The 21,560-nt window shown below is 45.9% G+C and overlaps 1 protein-coding gene across 1 annotated transcript in view; it reads left to right on the plus strand.

Moving 5' to 3' along the window:
• L3MBTL4 (L3MBTL histone methyl-lysine binding protein 4) overlaps positions 1–16,629 on the plus strand; it is a 418,336-nt gene extending 401,707 nt beyond the window's left edge. The window contains exons 18-20 of the mRNA XM_045850314.1: positions 1,061–1,230; positions 12,094–12,156; positions 15,004–16,629. Of these exons, the coding sequence (XP_045706270.1) occupies positions 1,061–1,230; positions 12,094–12,156; positions 15,004–15,156 (386 nt within the window). The 3' untranslated portion in view covers positions 15,157–16,629. The remainder of the gene's footprint in view (positions 1–1,060; positions 1,231–12,093; positions 12,157–15,003) is intronic.
• Positions 16,630–21,560: the final 4,931 nt, after the last annotated feature.

Here is a 21,560-nt window from a genome sequence, read left to right on the forward strand (position 1 = left end):
TACCATTTGCATTAGGCAAGCTAGGCTTTTAGAAAGCTTGAAACATTTCCTTTTGTGGCCTTTCTCTTTAAAATCTTTTAAAATATCAACTTTGTTTTGCTAATGTATATTGAAAATATCTTCAAAAATATCGTAAAGGCATGAGTTTTCTCTGACATTGCTGTAATGTTTTTGCTCCTTACCCATTTGTGCAAAGTATAAGGGTACTGAGCTCCACGGCTGCACCTACAATGTTGGGTATAACGTAAGAGTAGAGTCACCCTGAAGGTGGGAAGCCAGCTCAGAAAGGCTGGGGAGAGAAGAGTGAGGTGAAAATAAGTCTTACTCCTTGGTGATAGCAGCTAGTCTTGGGCAAGCAGCAGCCAGCAGCCATCCATTGCTCTTCATGCCACAGACTCAACGGTGGTACATTCACAGCTTTTGCTCCAAAAACGGAGGACTCTCTTAAGAGTGCCTGGGGCAAAGATAGTTGCAAAGCTGCAGCTTCTTTCTGCAAGTCCTGGTGAGGTCCTCCCGGCTAGCTGGCAGCTACAGCAGCAGCTGCCACCCAGGTTCTCCGGGGAACCCTGTGCTGCATTCTGTGTTCAGTGTCCCCCAGGGGACCGAGGAAGCCAGATGTGGACCTGGGCTCATTCCTTCTTTGGAGACACACAAAGTGGCTTCCAGGAAGAAATCATTCTTCGCATGCATGCACGTGTCTGTGTGCCCACTGCTTAATAGTCACATCAGTGAGGCGCTGTACTTCCTCTGACTCCTGATTAAGAAGAGGGGAGCCAGTGGCGGGGATGAGTTAGCTCTTCGTTGGCATCAAACAGTGTGTCATAGAGATTATACAAACCTGCTTATTAGCCACAGTCTTCAGGACCTTATATAACAATGAGTTTTCATGACCATTGTTTTGAAACACAACAGTGGTATTGGCTGTGCTGGGGACTCCTGGCAGTGATGCTCTGTGTCTGCACTTCACCTAACCTGACTCTGGACTTCTGTAATGAGAGGATGACCTAGATGCCGCTCACTAATTCGCAGGTCTGTGCTTCCCAACCCCTGCCTCTCTCAGAATACGCGGCTGAGCAGACACAGCGGGCACTGCATGAGTCGGTTTTCATGGCATCCTTTTTCACCCACCCTTCCCGGGACCTCCCTCTCAGCAGGGAGCAGCACTGCAAGCTGCTGCCGGGCGTGGCTGACATCCAGGCAGACGAGGTGGCCCGATGGACAGTGGATGAGGTGAGTGGGGCTGCTCTGGGGCCATGGGATGGACGTGCTCAGCTGCCGAGAATTTCTCTTAGGCACTGAATTCAGTTTATCAAAGTTAAGATCCACAGTTAAGGGCGAAGACGCGCATGGTTTTGAGGAAATTCGGAAGGCCTGATGTGTGTTGCCGTCCTCTTCCCAACCGAATCCCAGCACCACCTCTGTGCCCTGCGGCCACAGCCCTGGGCTCGTTCAGGCAGAGGGGCCAAGCCTCCAGCCCACGCTGCAAGTGGGACTGAGGAGGCCCAAACATACCAGCATCTCAGCCTGGGGCTTGACAGCTCCTGTCCCAAGCGTCATCTTCCCTGGGAGAACACCCACCCCCCAGGCCCTCTGTGCCCAGAGGGTCTCCCTTTGCTGGTGCCGGCAAGGCCCTAAGAGACTTGTGTTCTCACAGTGGAGCAGCTCTGTACTGCCATCAGTCCACCAGAAGTCACAGATTTTAAAGGAAATTAGATCACAACATTGTACAAGATGCTCTACCAGACAGAAAAATGAACTCAAATTTACTATAAACATGTCTTACAGTAGTGCTTTTTAATAAGGATCAGGTAAGTCCCATTGCTTATTGTAATGCTATAGAAATGCTTCATATTTAAAAACAACTATCCTTTGAGGAAGAGGTCTTTGACTGACATTCCTTTCCATAAAGCTATTGTTGTCCCTAGCCATCCCTTAGTTAATTTTTTTTAAATAAAGGAAAACTCTGGGTTACCCTAAGAACAAGATTAGGGCTGGAGTTAAATCAATCACAAAATGTTCATTGAGCACTTACTGCACTCAGCCTAACTTAATCTTGGTTTAATTAAGCCTTGCTTTCCAGCCTTGGACAAGCAGCAGGTGGTGAAGGCCACCCAGGGGTCAAGGTCTGGAGTGGGCCCTGCCCCCTCCTCTTTCTCCCAGGCCCCTCACAAATTCTGCTTGGTGGGTTCCCCTCTCCCAGCATCCCTGCCCAGCATTTCTCCTTGTGCAACAGAGGGACCGACACTTCTCTCCCTGCACACGCTGCCTGCCCACCCATCCTCCCACCCCTGCCGAAGGGCTCCGGTGGTCCCGGTGTCAGTGAGTAGACGTGAATACACCAGGAGCTGGCTCGTGTTTGGGGAAATGAGTGTATGTGATCCTTCAAGAGTGCACAGAGTCTGGCCCTCTATCCCCATTTATGAATTTTTACCAGTTTGCAAAGCATGCATCAGCTTCATGACCAAGCTGATAGAATTACGGTCTATTGTGTCTATAATCCAATCATGTAAGGTTGTGCCTTTGAGACAACACTGAACATAATGGGGACCTCGACTGAGAACACAATGGCAAGTTACTCGTTCCTGCCTTTGAAGCTGTTCATCTGAGTTTTACCTTCTTTAAAGACTGCAGGTGGCTGTGCCTCTCGCCCCTCGCACTGTCCCTGTCTTGCCCAGAAAGATGTCGTGGGAAGGCCACCACCTGGATTCAGCCCTTTGTGTATATACAGAGCGAGTGCATCCTGAGAATCAGTGAATGTGGTAGAGAAGGGAGAATTCTGGCTGTGTCTCTACCCAACTCATAATGGTCCTTGGCTCCCCAACAACTCCCTTGGCATATCAACGAGCCCTGCATGGGCTGTCCTCACCTGCATTTTCAGTCTGCCTTCTGCCTTGCCTCACCTGGACTTCCCCCTCTGGCCTACAGCACCTCACTCCTCGCAGGCCCCACACGTTGTTCTCTTACTTGCACAGGTGCTACCGCTGCCTCAAACCGCCCTCCCACACTGCCTGCTGCCACCAGCAGAAGCCTCTGGGCAGGGCCACACCTCCTCTCGGTGCTCCCATTTCATCTGTGTCTTCTGTCTCTGTCACTGCCCCTGCACGTACTTGTCTGACCCCTGACCAGCTGAGGAGAGACCTTACTCACTCACTGGCGCGTATCTTGAGAACCTCTTGCTATACCTGGTACTTAGTAAATAACACAGTGAATGTGCATTGAATGGATGTTGAGTGACAGGGCATCATGAGCTGAATTTTTGAAACCAAAAGTGGGACATATCTAAGCAGAAAAAAGGGAAACCATTCCAGTCCCCATTCCAAAAAGAAGGGAACAACAGGGGGTTGCATGGGAGAAGTGTGATGTACGCAAGGATGGCCGACACACAACACATCCTTTACTAACATTGATGATGACAGCAAACAGTGTTAATATAATGGTAAAAAGACAAGTAGTCATTTTGCTTATTTTACAGATTGGGAAATTGAGGTACCAGAGTCTAAGTAACTTGTTAAGGTTGTGTAGTGAGAGCGAGGTCCAGAGCTGATGTGTTACCCACCACGCATGCACACTGCAGACCTGGGTCCAGAGAACAGTGACCTGGGATGGGGAAGGGGGCAGGGCTCGGGGCTGGGCACTGGGCATGCGTGTTAGTCACTGGGCACTCTGAGCTACCGCAGGTTCTGATGCAGAGTCACCCTGTAAAGATCGTGCCTCAGGAAGATGAGAACGGCAAAGATCTGCAAGAAGAGTAAGAATGAGAAGAGACCAAGGGAAGGGAGACAGCCAGAAGTCACCACCACGTTCCTGGTATGGGATAATCAGACGTGGACTGGACACAGCCATGAGAAGAACCACCCAAATCCAGCAGATGTTGTAAAGTCCAAGTCACCCCACCACAGGGAAATAGGTCAGAGACTAAGACGAAGAAATGAGATGAGCCAAATGTGATTCCATGCAGAGTCTCAGTACTACCCCATTAGAACCTAATGAGAATAATCGTGTGTGAGAGCACAGGGCTCTTGAGTTCACCTGAATGACTGGGAACAGTGGTACCATTGAAAGAAATGAAACTTTGGGGAAAGACCAGTTTGGAGCAGGAGGATAAGGTGATGAATTTGACGTGGGATGGTGTGAGTTGGAGGCCCCTGCGGATTACACCAGTGGGCAGGGAACCTCTCTCCCAGGGGCAGAGATATGGGGCCTCAGCAGTGCTCACCCAAGAGGTAATTGTCCAGAGAGGGCAGCAAGGACGAAGGTCAGCGGGACCACGTCAGGATGCACAGGGGAAGTGTCTGGAAAGGGGCACTCTGAGGAGAAGTGGGGGTGGGTCATGAAAGACCAGTGTTGTGAGGAGGCGGCTGTGAGTGCTCAGTGTGACAGGCTGGACACCGGGCTGAGGTCGGGGCTCTGGGCTGGGGCTGTGGAATTGGAAACATTGTGTACAACACGTGGATTTTCTCCTTAAGAAGAGGGCCAAAAATAATAAAAGTTTTATTAACTTTTCGAAGTTGCAGGGGGGCATCATCCAAAAAGAACAGAAACAGCTGTTTCGGGAACATGAAGCAGTGAGTAGGAAATTCGCAGGGGGCCTCTCATCTGACAAGTTGCAGGTCCAGCACTGAAGGAGAGGGAGAGGTTAGAGGCCCATTAAAGGGAAGTAGGTGGTCCAAGGGCAAGTCTCATTAGGTCAGAAAAGGTCTCAAAAGGAAGAGACTCACCACAGGGGAGGCTGGAGATGCCATCAGGGATTATGAGGGCACTGAGATTGCCGTTCCTGCACTCTCATAGCGGGGCACGTGGGATCCTGGCCCGTATCTCTGGGAGAGCCCTTAGAGATTTTCTAGATTAAAAATAAAGCAGCCATTGGAGAGGCTGTCTTCATAAAGCTCCCCTGCTCCTGGTGCTTCCTTCACCATGGCTGCCTCAGGGATGCGTTCAGAGAAAACCGTTTGGGCAGTTTTCTAGCTTATGTATCTTAATCTCAGTATCTACCTAATGAGAGGCTCTTGAGGGCATGGACCACATCCTAAATTTCTTTCACTATCCTCACCCTCTACAGCACATTTCCTGGCAACCAACTAGGTTCTCCAGAAGAACCTTTGGTGGTTTGATAGTGTGGGCTTTGTCATGGTCCCATGAGTATCTTTGAAAACAAAGCAGCCTTCAAAGGGAGTTCACTTAGGGGACACTGCAGAGAGTCCCAGCAACTCGTTTATGACTGCTCCGTGTACCACGTTAAAAATGGCATGTGGGTAGTGAGGGTCTGCAGAGGCGGTCAGTGGTCCATGGGCACATTTTGAGGATATTTTTTTGTGCTTTGTTCCTAGAGGAGAGGGACCACAGCAGACTGGCACAAGGCCTGTTGTAAATGGACTTGTGTGTCTTTGTGTTAAGGTCCAGTCAGTGGGACTTAAGGTGGGTGGCCGGCTGTGACAGAAGACGGAGCAGCGCGAGGACTCTCCCTTTGTCTCCCACCCGGCCCGGGAGGAGGACCTCTGCTCTGCTGTGTGTTACCTGTGAAGGGAAGCCAGCCCAGGCAGGGTCTGCTGACATTTTCCAGAACACCGGAGCTGGCTTTTAACTCCTCTGTCAGTGTGGCTGTTTCTACTGGAGCCGTGTTTGTCAAAGCACAGGTGGATGTTAAAGTCGATTTGGCGGTTCTAAAATGAAAGACAGGCCCACATGAAAGTGCATAATTGTAGGAAGGGTTATTGCCTTGTGAAACCTGTATTAGAAGTGGGTGGGTATGTGCACACGCTCGGGTCATGGTCAGTATGAAGTGTATTTCTTACTCTGGGTCATGGGAATATTCTGTAGAACAGCATAGGTGTTTAAGAGTAGGGAATAAAATATCTTTACATCTTTGTACATTTTTGTAGCAAAGTATCTTGCCCAGAACAGGTGTCTGACAGATGAGTGAGTGAGTGAGGAGTTCATTTTGTGTGGTACCCACCTGCCAGGTGTCCAGGGGGACAGGAAGGCTGGATGTGACATGTTATATGCACATTACTGCCACTAGTGTGACTCAGATATGTTCAGTTCACATATGGGTACTTGTATTTCTTATTTTCATAAATACTGTTTAAAGCAGCACATATAAATCACACCAGCCTCAAGTAAGTGTTCCCTAAATATCCATTTACTTTAAAAGATGGCAGTCACATTAGAAGCAATCCCTATACAAGAGGGAGTGTTTTGAAAAATTCAGAGTATTGCTAACTAAGCATAACAGCCTAATTCCATCAAGCCCTCAAAAGGGCGGGGGCGCAAATAATAAACTGCACTGCGAAAAAAATGAGACCCAGGCTGGAAACATGGTTCCCAGTGGACTCGGGGACACAGCTCCAGGCTCCACAAAATAGAAGACACTGGAATTTGGAAAGATTTAGGGAGCAACACCCCCACTGAAGAAAACAAGCCCTGCTGAGCTCCAAAAGGATGCCAGGAAAAGTAGGTCGCTGGGGAAGTAAGTTGGGTAAAGTGATGGGCTCATCTAAGAGCCTGCACAGTGTCATCTTTCTTCGTCTTTTCCAAACTGCTGTGTCATTCCTAGAATTAACTTACTCAGAGCTCTTCCAAACTAAATCTGGGGCTGGAGGCATGGGGCACTGTGCTCTCAAGAACTCAGGGAACTTCCGCCCATCAGCCTCCATACCAGGTGTGCTTCCTAAAGCCACGGCCAAGATCGCCTGCCCCCAGACTCCAACAGACCTGCCATTTCCTGGGAGAAGTAGACAGGTCCTCACAGACACCTTGGGTGGGTACGAATGGATGGCAGTTTCTTCATTCATAGAGGTCGCTCACATCTGCTGGAATAGTTCGTATTTACCACAAACTTGAGAGAGTGAGAGGGAAACTCAGATAGTATTCTATGGTATGTTAAAGCTCATCACTGCACATTTATAAAACTTGTGGCTAAATGGGCTCTCTCTTAAAACTTAAAATATAATTTCTTTTTAGGGGACTAAATACTGTCTATCAATACTAAATAATGACAATGAATAATGGTCAAGAAAAGTTGGCCATTTTAAAATGCTGTCCAGAAAAGTTGGCCTCAATAGATTTCATGGAGCTTGTTCTTCACTTTGGAAAAAGAAAAGCAGATTGAATAGAATCAGAATCCCTTTCCAGAAAGGCAATTGCAGACACATGGTGAAGCAAGCTGTACGGCTCTGCCCGCACTGTCTGAGTAAGGCAGACTAAATGACAGCAGGAGGCGGGACAGTGAGAGGCTGTGCGGACACCAAGCACAGGGCCCCCTCGCTCAGCAGCACTGGTCTGTTTACTCTTGGATTTAACACATTGTTTATTCCCATTTAAAAATCCAATCTACCTTTGCCACAGACAATGATTTCTTGGCTAACAATACTAAGAAGACAGAATGTGATCCCTTTTTTTCATTTGTTTGCCCAGAAAAGGACATTCTCACCCATGTAGACCATCAAAACAACACACAACCCTTGTGCAGTGACCATGTATTTAAAGGGGTCATCTCTCCACACACTTCACTTTGCCTGTGGCCCAGATGCGGTCAGGGTGGAGACCCACAGGTGGCTCCAGGGCTTCCCTGGGACATGCCGGTACTCCTGGAGACCCCCACCCTCCTCTCCTGCCTTTCCCACTCAGTAGCTGTAGCCAGAGTTGACTCGGCTTTGTATGACATGCAGGCTGGGCATCCTTCTTATGGCCCTGGTCTCAGGAGGCTTTGAGCTGAAGCTTCCTCTACACTGCCACCCTGAGTTGTCCACCCCCTGTGGAAATACTGCGCAGCCAGCAGTACCCATCTTGGCCATCAACTCCCTGTGGAGTGTCTGCTGAGAATCCACCTGAAATACCATCTGTCCCTTCTAGAAGCCCCTAGCCTAAACCTCTCTTCTGGATTTTAGCATATTAGACCATGCACATGGCAACTAGTAAGTCCTCTACTAGCCATTTTTGCTCTATCCTCCCCCAACCAATCAAACCTAAAACTCACTGACAGTTCAGGCTCAACCGGATCACAGGCTCAGCCTTCCCAGCACCCAGCAGAAGCCTCACACGTAGCCACGATCCGGACATACTTGGCCAGAAGAACAGCCTAGGGAATGAGGGGACTACACCCACCTCTCAGTGTCCCAAGCCCCAGAAACACTACAAACCCTGCGCCACTTGCCCCAGTGACCGTGTCTCTATAGTTCGACCATCACTTTTCTGAGGCTTTCCCCCACTCCCTGAAAATGCCAAACACATGCTCCATGCTTCCAGTCCACCCTGGAAACACAAAACCACAGTAACTCAACCAACGGACTCAGCTTCCCGGGTGCATGGACAGCCGGAGCGCTGGCCCCAGGTGCAATGGCTGGGGATTATAAGGAGAGGAGGCCAGACTGAGGCACGCCCACACCTCCCAGAGGCCCTTCAGACTTAAAGATGCCATTGTGTGACAGCACAATGACTGGTTTGAAAGGGTTTTTGGTTTCTTTTTTAATTCTCATCATCCCACACTTTAGGGTGACTCTAAATGACTCATGATAGAATATACTTGCAGCATCAGAGGTGAGTGAAGCAGACATCAACATGCCAATTTCCCCTAAAAAGATATTCTGAAATCTTCATATTAGACTAAACACAGCTGTGAGTGGACAGGGGACAGAGCTCTAGGGTGCACACACACAGGTGTCAGGCCCTAGGTTCACCCTGTGGGTGTTGGCCTAGGCCATTCCATAAAGTGGAAATAAGCCAGCCCTGTGCTGTTCTTTTCTGCAAAGTGCAGAGAGGGGCCCCCAGCTGCTCACATCTCGGAGTGCCTGCAGGGAGCAGGTACTCCCAGAGCTCTTTGACTGTGGAACATGCCCTGAGCTCCCTGGCCCTCTCCGTGAGACACAGGAGAGAAGGGCAAGTGCACACAATTCAGTCCACACCAGAGGCAGAGAGCCAGAACAGAAAAAACAAAACCCAACAAGACAATTACTCCTAGAAATATCTTCTCCCCGAATTTTTTTGCCATTGCTTTCTAGCTTGCCTTTCACCCCTTGCTGCAGCAGTGCCAGACCTCGCTGCCAGAAGTGGCCAGGACTCTTCCAATTGTTGGGAATCTGCACAACATCCCAGTTGTTCAGTCAGCTCCCCAAAATTATCACTCAGGAACACTCAGTGGCTTCCCTTGCTTGTAGCCAGATCTTTGCCTGACCTCGCTTATTAAAAGGAATTTAGGGCATGTGGATGGAGAGGGAAGAAAAAGCTAAGACTGGGATAATGAGCCAAAGAAACTTGATTTTTCAGAACTCTGGGTTAAGAGTTAGAAAACCTGAGTTCCAAAACTACCTTTGGCACTTGATGGCCTTGCACGACCTTGAATAAGTTGTTGAGACTCTTGGACTGCAAGCCCTGGCTGGTGTGGCTCAGTGGATTGAGTACTGGTCTGCAAACCAAAGGGTCACCAGTTCAATTGCCAGTCAAGGCACATGCCTGGCTTGTAGGCCATGTTCCCAATAGGGATCACATGAGAGGCAACCACACATTGATGTTTCCCTTCCTCTCTTTCTTCTGCCTTCCCCCCTCTCTAAAAATAAATAAATAAAATATTTTTTTAAAAGACTCAGGCTTCAGCTCCATAATGACTTATGTGAGGATTCACTTCGCATAGACTTCTTGAGTCTCTGTTTTGGCCAGGCACCAAGTGGACACATCCTCATTGTCTCTAACAGTTATCGTGACAAGTGCCATGCACAGGCCCCAACCCCTGCCCTCCTCTCTGATGCACAACATTGACTGCCAGGGAGGATCAGATGAGAGAAGGTTCTAGAATGCCAGAACTCCACATGGATGGAGATTGTCATTTTCATCATCTAGGTCAGCCTGGAAATAAGAGGCCATAAAAGGTACTAGGGGCTGATCTAATTTCTGAGCTGACGCATACTAATGTGACTTGATAGCTACTATTTAAATCCCAAGTGTTTGAAGGATTTGGGGTATATTTTAGTCCACTGTTGAATTACTAAAACCCAAGAAATTATTTCAGGTGCATTTTTAAAATACATTTTATTGATTATGCTATTACAGTTGCCCATTTTTTTCTCCCTTTTATTCCCCTCTGCCCTGCACCCCTGTTCCCACCAGCATTCCCTGCTCCTTAGTTCATATCCATGGGTTGTACAAATAAGTTCTTTGGTTTCTCCATTTCTCATACTATTCTTAACCTCCCCCTGTCTATTTTGTACCTATCATTTATGCTTCTTATTCTGTGTGCCTTTTTCCCCATTCTCTCCATCTTCACCACTGATAACCCTCCATGTGATCTCCATTTTTGTGATTCTGTTCCTCTTCTAGTTGTTTGCTTTGTTTTTGTGTGATTTTTTTTAGGTTCAGTGGTTGATAGTTGTGAGTTTGTTGTCATTTTATGGTTTATAGTTCTTGATCTTCTTCTGTTTCTTAGATAAGTCCCTTTACCATTTCATAGAATAAGGGCTTGGTAATGATGAACTCCTTTAACTTGACCTTATCTGGGAAGCACTTTATGTGCCCTTCCATTCTAAATGATAGTTTTGCTGGATAGAGTAATCTTGAATGTAGGTCCTTGCCTTTCATGACTTTGAATACTTCTTTCCAGCTCCTTCTTGCCTGTGAGGTTTCTTTTGAGAAATCAGCTGACAGTCTTATGGACACTCCTTTGTAGGTAACTACCTCCTTTTCTCTTGCTGCTTTTAAGACTCCTTATCTTTAATATTGAGTAATGTAATTATCTTGTGTCTTGGTGGGTGCTTCCTTTGGTTCAACTTCTTTGGGACTTTCTGAGCTTCCTGGACTTCCTGGAAGTCTATTTCCTTTGCCGGATTGAGGAAGTTCTCCTTCATTACTTATTCAGATAAGTTTTCAATTTCTTGCTCTTCCTCTTCCCCTTCTGGCATCCCTATAATTCAGATGTTGGAATGTTTGAAGTTGTCCTGGAGGTTCCTAAGCCTCTCCTCATTTTTTTGAGTTCTTGTTTCTTCATTCTGTTCTGGTTGAGTGTTTCTTTCTTCCTTCTGCTCCAAATTGTTGATCTGAGTCCCTGTTTCCTTCCCTTCACTGTTGGTTCCTTGTACATTTCTCTTCATTCACTTTGTATAGCCTTCACTTTTTCCTCCATTTTGTGACCATACTCAACCATTTCTGTGAGCATCCTGATTACCAGCGCTTCGAACTCTGCATTTGATAGGTTGGCTATCTCTTCATCACTTAGTTCTGTTTTTGGAGCTTTGAGCTGTTCTTTAATTAGGGCCACATTTTTTTGTCTTGACACAGCTGTTATGTTGTAAGGGGTAGAACCTTAGGTATATGCCAGGGTGGGGCAACCAATGTGGCTGCGTAGTAGCACTGTATGTGGGGGAGGGGTCTGAGAGGGACACTGCTGTTTGCTCAACTCTTTTCTGGCTCTCAGTCACTTCCTTCACTACCCACAAGCAAATTGGGTCCTTCTAGTGCTGATGCCCCAGTGGGTGGTTTTGTGTACATTGTAGGACCCTGTAGGTCTCTTCAATGAACTCTCCTGTGAGGCTAGGAGTTCCTCCTGCCACTGCAACCCCCACGTATTTTTATCACCAGAGGTTTTAAGGCTTTATTTCTCTGCACTGGAACCCTGGGTTGTGTGGTCTGTCTCGCTCCTCAGTTGTTCCTCCCAGTTTATCTGCATGCAAATGTGGGACTGCCCTCTCCACCAACCTCCACCTTGCCCATTCTTGTCCGAAAGCTGCTGCTTCAACCACTGGATCTTCCAGTTGCCTCCTTGATGCGAGTCCTTTCTGCCCAGCTGCCCATCTCTGCCCCTTCTACCACTCTGGATGAATGTTTCTTCTTTAACTCCTTGGTTTTTGGACTTCCATACAGTTCAATTTTCTGACAGTTCTGGTTATTTTTTGTTATTAAATTTGTTGTTGTCCTTCTTTTGGTTGTTCAAGGAGGCAAAGTATATCTACTTATGCCTCCATCTCGGCCAGAAGTCTCTCTACTCCACAGCAATTCTCTCTGCTCTGGTCTAGCAAAATGTCTTTGGTGGGGAAGTGCAGCCTTCAACCTGGGAAGGAAGGGAAAGTGCCCAGGTGCATTTTTTAAATCAGGCTTTCACTTGCACTGTAGGTGGCTGAGTTTGTACAGTCTCTGCTGGGCTGTGAAGAGCATGCCAATTGCTTCAAGAAAGAGGTAAGAAATGTAAAATTATATATTCATCTCTATACTTCTAGGCCCAGAAGGGCTTTGTTTCCATTTACTTAAGTATGAATAAGAGCAGTTTGAGAGGCAAGAGAAAAGGGTCCCTGCAGGAAAGAGCCCAGTCATAGACTGGTCACATGAGGGCCAACCTCTGTCTGAAGCTCACTTGTATTTGCTGTGCTGGGCTCACACAGCATGCTGAGGAAATAGACCATGTGAACACACTAATTGATTGACACTCATGATCATCATGAAGCCCCTGCACTGTGACTCCAGGCCACACTAGGGGCAGGGAGGAATCCCACCACATGGCTGTTCCAGAGAGGAGAGGGGAGAGAAAGTGGGGCCATCCTGTATATCTCTGCTCTTCAGCTGCTTCGGGGGGGAATGCAGACAAGCCACAGAATCCTCCTGTGAGGTTTCTGCTTCCTGCTTCTCTCAGTTACAAGTATACCAAACTGCTTAATGTTTGTCCCGGAATTAATATCCACCACTCTAGGGGCCCCAGAAGAGATGGGACCAGCTACAGAACAGTAATGCAGATAACAATGCTAGTTATTGTTTACTGATAGCTTGCCATATATCAGGCCCTCTGTAATCCCTGCACAATCATCACTCCTGGGTCCTCACAACTCCACAGCGCAGCTCACCAGTGAGGAACCTAAGGTCAGGAGGAAAGGGCAGTCAGGTTCCAGCTCACATCCATCTGATTCCAGAGCCTCCAGTGTTGCTCTAGAACACTGCAAGAAAACTGGATTCCTAGGGACCCCAGGAAGTAGCACACACTCTCCCTGTCTGATGTTGGGGCACACGTGGCTCATGGGAAATACTCTCTGAGTTTGGGGTACTGGGTCCTCAGAGTCCCACAAGCCTTGTATTTCCAGAGAGCTCAGCAGCAGGGTCATTATGGCATCAGTCTGTGTAGCCGCCAATGGAAACTGGGGCTTTTCCTGGTTCTGCCTGGGCCCAACCTCACACACACAGGCCACTCTGCATTGAGCAACACCCAAGTCCCACCGACTCCGCAAGTGTCTTTGTAGGTCAGGCTACTCAAGCTTAGCACTTAAGGCCAGCAGTGTCACCATGGGCACATCACTTCACCTCTCTTATCCCTCCTCTTTAAACACAGAGTTCTGTGAGGAGACCTTTAAGGATTAGGGTTAGTATGTTTACAGTACCTGGCCCAGCTCTTGTCCCAGAGTTGAGCTTAATAAACAGCAGTAATATAGACCAGAGGGTCTCCTCTGGAGACCACCAAGCCCTGCCAGCAATCCCAATATCATCTGTGAGAAGCTATGTGACTCAGGCAAGTCATTAGGCTGATTAACTGTAGGATTTTTCACCCACCTTATGGAGTTGTTAGAAAGATCAAGCACACAGAAGAGACTAGCGTATAGCTCTATACATGTTAACTTTGTTATCATCATCATCACCACCATCATTGCCCTCTTCTTAGTGACTATTTGGCCAATAGATGTTGCCTGAAAACCTGAAGGTGCTGGAGCTGAACCAGGTCAGGGTGTGGCAGTAGGGAGCCCCTCTCTGCTGCTGCAGGAAGTGTACTTTGTGCCCCATGGGAAAGGTGGTCCATTCTCTAAACGGACGATCCCTCATCAGACAATGTATCATACAAGCACAGGAAGCTTTTTAGAACTCTTAAAGCTTTACCCCTCACCAGGGATCCCAAGGTGATTCCTCCTTCAGTAAGACATTAATACCGAGGGTTTGTACCATTAATTAAAAAGGGTTAGAACCACAGAGTTAGGCTTGTGGAGGGGTGGTACTGTAGAAAACCCTTTCACTCTGTCCTTTTCGTTCTGGACCCAGGACTCATTATGAGCCAATCTGTGTAGACAGTTGCCTGGGTGTAGGACCCACCGGGCTCTGGAGCTGCCACTCTGAGGACACCTGGGGCCACGGGAAGCTGTAGGGAAGCCGCCTTCAGGGCAGCCCCTGGCCTCATGCAAGGCTCAGGAGAGCTAATGCTTTTCTCAGGCTGCAGTGTGGTGGAAAGGCTAATAAATAAAACTTTTATGGCTTAGGTATTTCTGCTTATTATAGCATTTATAATTTAAAAAATTAAAATATAGGAAAGTGAAAAGGAGAAACTAAAATCCCAACCACTATTCCACCAGCCAAAGATAACCTCTGTTAACATTTCATACAAAGATTTCAAGTAGTTTAACTATGTGTATGTGTACATGTGGTCATGCACATTTAATTTCACAAATTAAAACTGAGATCTTTCTATATCATCATAATCATGTTTTGCTGTTTAACGATTCATGAAAATTTCCCAAATCATTAAATGTTTCATTGAAACATGATTTTGGTAACTGCCTAGTACCCTTCCTAGGTGACACTGTAATTTATTTACTGCTGCTAGTTTTGAGAGGCCAGGCTGTTTTCAATAATTCATTCTTATAAATAACACTAGAGTGCACGCATTGCCCATTGTTCTCTTGGGGAAAATTGCTGGAGGTTTGCTTGGTGGATGAAAGTAGGTTATTTTTAAGGCTCTTAATATAAATTTGGGCCAACATATTTAAAATATAACAATAGAAATGTAGCCTGGAAGCAGTTAGTGTATATCGAATTCATATTTAACAGAGTGAACACCTTTTGCATTTAACTTAGCTTTGGAGTCCTAGGGGAAAGGGATGAGCAATGGCTGGGACTTGGGCTTGTGAGGGATGCCATCGCTCTGCACGGCCACGGAGCTCTGCAGGGAGGCCGAGGCTTCCGGCTCAGAGTCATAGCTCCCCACCCAGGACTTACCGGAGGGTAAACAGCTTCAACGGCTTTTCTTTTTATTCCTGTTTATTTATTCACATGCAGCAGATTGACGGCAAAGCCTTCCTGCTTCTGACACAGGCAGACATCGTCAAGGTGATGAAGATCAAACTGGGCCCAGCACTGAAGATTTATAATGCTATCCTCATGTTCAGGGATTCTCAGAACCTCACCGAAGAGGACACTGTCTCGGGCTGAGAAGTCAGGGGCTAAATGCACTGCCCGAGCTGCCACCTCACTGGGACCTGGTTCTTTCAGCAATGAAGTTGGCCTGCACTGATTTGATTTTAATGCCCCTGTGGTCATATCCATATTTAATCTGGACCTTTTAAATGGCTGTGGCTTATATGTTTAGAGGGTTTTGATAGCTGCTTCAGGGCCAACAGCACCAAAGCCCAGGCAGGCATACAGTTTGTGGATAACCTTGCCTTCAGTGGGGCCCTTTCAGCTCTGATGTGGGGCCACAAACAGACCAAAGAAGCAGCCGCATACACCTTTATTCTTCTCCCTTGCCATAAAAGACACTACTTCCCAATTCAAAAGCATAAAACTCACAAGTGGTAAAATAGTAGAAAAACAGAACTCATAAATACTTGTAATGTTTTCACCAGAACAACTGGGCCTGGCTCAGACCTGCCATCTGTGTGCAGTGAGTCTAAGAGACAGGGGCCTGGTGCTTTAAAAAGATTTCATGAGGTTTTTGTGTACTTTACTCAGGAAAGTGTGAATTTTTAAAAAATAATGATAAGCACATATTTTTATGATTCAATAGTTCTTTTTGTTCCATTAACCACTTCTTGGTTGTGCTCCCAAGGCCTCCTGGAATGTGCCCAGCAGCTGCCTGAGAAGAGCCTGGGCAGTTAGTGGAAGCTGGGGACCCTCCCTGCCACAGTGCCCTGCGGGCTGTGTGTGGGACCCGCCGCAGGGAGACCTCATCCTGACACTGGCCTTGGCTAGTGGGCCAGATGCCCACCAGCACCAGAGGCCTCCCCTGCTGCCACCCTGAGGCAGCCTTCGGGGAACTGGTTTGCCCTGCAGTCATCTGAGTGAGTGTGATGAGGAGCTGTGGCACGGCTGGGCCTTGTGCACTTCTTTACAGGGACGGCATTAAAAGGGACGATCTCTAACGTAGGGAGCTTGCAATCTATTTTTTTGTTTTAACAATTCTGACTTGTTATCAGACCTTACTTGTTGTGTGTAAGTGACTGTATCTGAAACTTAAGTGACATGGAGTCAGCCCCACACACAGTTTTAAAAACAAGCCCCTTTTTGCTGACACACACCTACAGTGAGGGCTACAAATGCCCCCATGGAAGCGGGGCTCCAGTGTCGTCTTTAGTGGGGAGAAGAAAGAAACGGGAAAAGGAACTGGGGCCTGACCATACCCATTTTGTTTCAGTAAGAATCTGATGCTTGGAGAGTTCCTCAAGCTTTAGGTCACTGAAAAATAGAATCTTGTCTAAGAAGTGTCACACACATTACATTTCTTTAGGTCCTTACTCAAGTGGAATTTTAGTGTATTATTGGTTGATGTAAATTTTTCTTTCTATGTCACTTTCTTTGTTTTGTTTTTGTTTTGTGGACTGCCATGCACAATTCAAATTCTTGCTTCTCTATGTCAAAATTTTAATATATTTTAAATGATAATAAACAGATAAAATAAAACCTTCACCTCTCTGCCTTAATGAATATGTTGTTATAACCTGTTCCCGTGCCACAACCTGGAGGCTGGTTTTCATCCTTTGATGAGTGAAGGTGTCGTGGCATGCTTTAGCTCGCAGACAACACTGTTTTGGGGTACTTGGGGTGTTTAGGGAATTAAATTTAGCTGTTGATAACTTAAGAGATTTAATTTAAAAAACTCAAAACTGCTCATTGTAGAGGCTCTGTGGAAGGCATGAGACTTGGGTTTGTGTATTTAATATTGTTAATGTCATTTCAACAGAAGATCTAACACAGGACAGAATACCAAGCCATATTAGGGCAGAACTACCGTGTTCCAAGAAGACAGTGCAATCAGATTGAAAGAACTCAATTCAGGTGTCCAGCTGCCTACTGGGCTTCCTCAGTTTGTCACCCAACACCTCAACTTTGACAGATTCAAAAGGCAACTCAGATGGCCCCATGCCAGTATTTTCCCAAGTGAATGACAGCATCATCACAGTAGCTGCTCAAGCCAGAAAACTAAAACCGTCCGTGTCTCAAGTTCTGGGCGATAAATTCTTCTACCCACATGGCATCATGGAACTTGGAGATGGGAAGAAAGGTGCCCAATCAGCTTCCAGGCTGGCTCCTGCTGGCCCCAGCACCCTGAAGGCATTCATACCTTCCTGCCTTTACTCTCTTGAACTTCTTTCTTTAATCCACACTCACCTTTCCCTTGCTCCCCTCTCACCTTTGTTTATGCTGACTCCTCTGACTGAAGTATCTCTCCTACTTCCCTGTCCCCTTGTTCAGTAGTCTTTCTTGACACCTTAACTGTGAGGTTCCCACTGCAGGTCCCATGGCAGCTGTGCCTTCCCACTGCATTGCTCCTGACTCTTCATTGTCATTACTTCTTTGTCTCTCTTGCTAGTCTAGAGGGTTGAGGACAAAGACTATGGCCATCATGTTACCACTTACCCGAGCATTCAGCATAGTATCTAGCACTTAATTGGCACACAATAAGTTACTTGTTGCATCAATGAATGAATAAACTAATCAAACTCAAATCCAAATCTCAGCTCTGCAACTTCCTAAGTAAGTGTAGCTTCTCTGTAAACGAAAGTAATTCCTACCCCAAGGAGATTTTTAAATTTTACTTGCGTGTGTATGCATGTATGTAATCATAACCAACGTGCACACGTAAGGTGCCTGGCACCTAATGGTAGCCATTAAATAGATGAAGGAAAATAACAGCAACAGCAACCCATTTCTTGAACATTCTTCCAGGAATCTCCCTCATACAAACCCTGTAAGATTGCATCAGACCTAACCCCAAGGAGCCCTCTTTTTTGTGTAGCTGTGTGTTGGGGTCCCAGAAGCATGCAGGGCCAAACCTGGGGGCCCTTGGTTGCCCTGACTCCACTGCCCCATATGCAGCTTCCACTCCAAACATCTCCCTTCCCTGTCCCCATGCCCTCCAGAAAGGCTGGAACATTATGAGTTGAAATCTTTCGCTCTTCCCAGAGGACTCCTACCATCCTCAGGAGTCAGGCAGCATCCAGACATGCCCCAGATGACATGAAGGCCCCAGATGCCCCTAGGTACCAGCCTGAGCCTTTTACTCTTCTCCTCTTTTCCCGATTCCCACACATGGAATGTGAGTGAGTTGGGAGAATGTTTCCAGTAGAGCTTCAAGAAATATAAACTTCTGGGTTATTAGAAAGAGTTCCCCCAAAGGACCATTTGTATAACACATCATAAATACACATCATGATCCTGGAAATTAGATCATTAGCAAGGATCCTAAGGGAGCTCAGGACTTCTGAGACCATAGTCTTTGAATGCCTTTAATTTCAGATGACTTTTGCAAAAATAAATTTTTCATTTCCAATAACAAACAGACATTCTGAGAAAAACCTAGCCTCAATCAGCTCTGCACATCTATTTTCTCACTCTGATTAGGTGATGACCTTGTATAACCCACATCCAAAAGAGATTCCAGGAATAACAGCACAGGAGACTGACTTCTCCTTAAGTCAGGGCCACAGGTTGTGACATCTTTCCCTTGCTGTGTGCTGACCCTCAAACATCCCTGCGATTTCTTGGTCAAGCTACCTTTGTCAATGCACTCTCCATCCAATGAGTGAGGGTTGGACGCTGTGAAGTGAAGGGAAAGTACTTGGGCTTTGCAGTGAGGCCCAGGCTTGAATCCTGAGGTCTGTGCCTACATGGGTACCTAACCTAGAAGTATTTCTAATCCACCCAGCAAATGACCAGCTTGCCACATTTATTCATTTCTTTTGCAACATTGAATTTTGATTGCAGTATGTTCTGCTTCATAGCATTTTAAAGAATATTCCGTTTGTCTCTGCAACTCCCAGAACTGCAAAGTATGTCTTTGGAATGCATCCTGTTCTTCACACTTCAGGGTCATTGTTTACACTTTTTTAAATATATATTTTATTTATTTTCCCCTATCCACTCCCTTCCTCCCTCCTGCACATAACCCTCCAAATTATCTCCATATCTAAGATTCTATTCCTGTTCTGCTTGGTTACTTAGTTTGTTTTTTTAGATTCAATTGTTGATAGTTGTGAATTTGTTGCCATTTTAATGTTCATAGTCTTGATCTTCTTTTTCTTATACAGTTCCCTTTAACATTTCATGTAATAATGGCTTGGTGATGATGAACTCCTTTACATATACCTTGTCTGGGAGGTACTTTATCTGCCCTTCAATTCTAAGTGATAGCTTTGCTGGATAGAGTAATCTTGGTTGTAGGTCCTTGCTTTTCATCAGTTTGAATACGTCTTGCCAGTCCCTTCTACCATGCAAAGTATCTTTTGAGACATCAGCTGATAGTCTTATGGGAACTCCTCTGTAGGTAACTATCTGCTTTTCTCTTACTGATTTTAAGATTCTATCCTTATCTTTAACCTTTGGCATTTTAATCATGATGTTTCTTGATGTGGTCCTCTTTGGGCCCAACTTGTTTGGGGCTCTCTGTGCTTCCTGGACTTATATGTTTATTTTCTTCACCAAATTAAGGAAGTTTTCTTTCATTATCTTTCAAATAAGTTTTCAATTTCTTGCTCTTCCTCTTCTCTTTCTGGCACCCCTATGATTCAGATGTTGGTACATTTGGAGATGTCCCAGAGGCTTCTTATTCTATCTTCACTTTTTTAAATTCTTTTTTCTTCTTGCTGTTCTGATTGAATGCTTTTTTCTTCTCTATGTTCCAAATTGTTGATTTGATTCTCAGCTTAATCCTTTCCACAGTTGGTTCCTTGTAGGTTTTTCTTTATTTCACTTAGTGTAACCTTCATTTCTACCTGGGTCTTTTTTCTGCTGTTGCGGTATCCAGTGATTTCTTTGAGCATCCTGATAACCAGTGTTTTTAACTCTGCATCTGATAGATTGCTTATCTCCATTTCATTTAGTTCTTTTACTGGAGTTTTGTTCTGTTATTTCATTTGGACCATATTTCTTTGTCTCTTCAATTTGGCAGCCTCCTTGTGTTTGTTTCCATGTATAAGGTAGAACTGCTTTGATTCATTGTCTTAGTAGTGTGGCCTATTGCAGAAAAGGCACCTGCAAATTGGGTGGTGTGGAGCCTTAGGTAATTGCCCAGGTGGGGCAACTCTTTTCACTGCTTTGTGCCTCTGTGTGGGGTAGGGCTCAGAGAGGGGACTGTGCCACTGCCTGGCCTCTGGAGATTGCCCAGAAGGAAGCTGTCTCCTGGAACTCGCCTTGTTGCCAGTCACTTCACTTTCTCCCTTGTGCCCTCCACTTGTGCCCTCCAGCTATTTTCTTGGAGCTGAATCCCAGAGGGAGTGAGTTGCATAAGTCCTAATTCTGTTGTGGGCCCTTTAAGAGGAGTCTCTTGAGAATCCCACAGTTTCTCCCTCCACCCCAAACCCCACTGGTTTTTACAGCCAGAAGATATGGGGATTAATTTTCCTGGTGCTCAAACCCTGGGCTGAGTGGCCTGGACTGGGGCTGGGATCACTCGCTCCAGAGGTATCCCTCCCAATTTTTATCTTCCACTCGTGAATGTGGGACTGCCTATTTTTCCTCCTCTCCGTGCCACTCATCTCCGTACCTCTGTGCATCTCTGCCCCTCTTACCCGTTTGGATGAATGTGGCTTCTTTAAATCCTCAGCTCTGACTTCCATACAGCTTGATTTTTTGATGAACTGGGTGATATTTGCTTGTAGTCTAGTTGGAATTTTTGCTGTAGTTGTGCATGGAGATGAAGCATGCCTACCTATGCCTCCATCTTGACCAGAAGTCTGAATATATTCTTAATATTCAAGAATATATTCTTTATGAACATTTCTTCCTATAAATGTTTCATTAAAACTTGTTCTCTGTATAAATACATTTATAAAACATCTGTTAATAGATCCTTGAATATTCAGAATAGTTATATATTCTCCCTATGAATAAATATATTAATGAATAATTAATATACAAGAAATATTTCTTTAATTTGATGTAGTCCTTTATTTTTTTCCTTTATTTCCCTTGCCCTAGGGGATACATCAGCAAAATATTGCTGTGAGAGATATCTGAAATTGTACTGCATGTGTTTCCCTGTAGGATTATTATGGTATCATGACATATCTAAGTCTTTTATCCATTTTGAGTTTATTCTAGTGCATGGTGTAAGATGGTGGTCTAGTTTCATTTTTTTTGTATGTATCCCTCTAGTTCTCCCAACACTATTTATTGAGGAGACTGTCTTTATTCCGTTGTATGCTTTTGCCTCCTTTGTCAAACATCAATTGACCATAAAGATGTGGGTTTCTTTCTGGGCTCTCTATTCTGTTCCATTGATCTATGTGGCTGTTCTTATGCCAGCACCAGACTGCTCTGATTACAGTGTCCTTTTAGTATAGTTTGATATCAGATAGTGTGACCCCTCCAACTTTGTTTTTCTTTCTCAAGATTGCTGT

Source organism: Phyllostomus hastatus, unplaced genomic scaffold (genome assembly GCF_019186645.2).
Source record: "Phyllostomus hastatus isolate PE091 unplaced genomic scaffold, TTU_PhHast_1.1 phas_contig_80, whole genome shotgun sequence".
In the NCBI taxonomy this organism is placed as follows: Eukaryota; Metazoa; Chordata; class Mammalia; order Chiroptera; family Phyllostomidae; genus Phyllostomus; species Phyllostomus hastatus.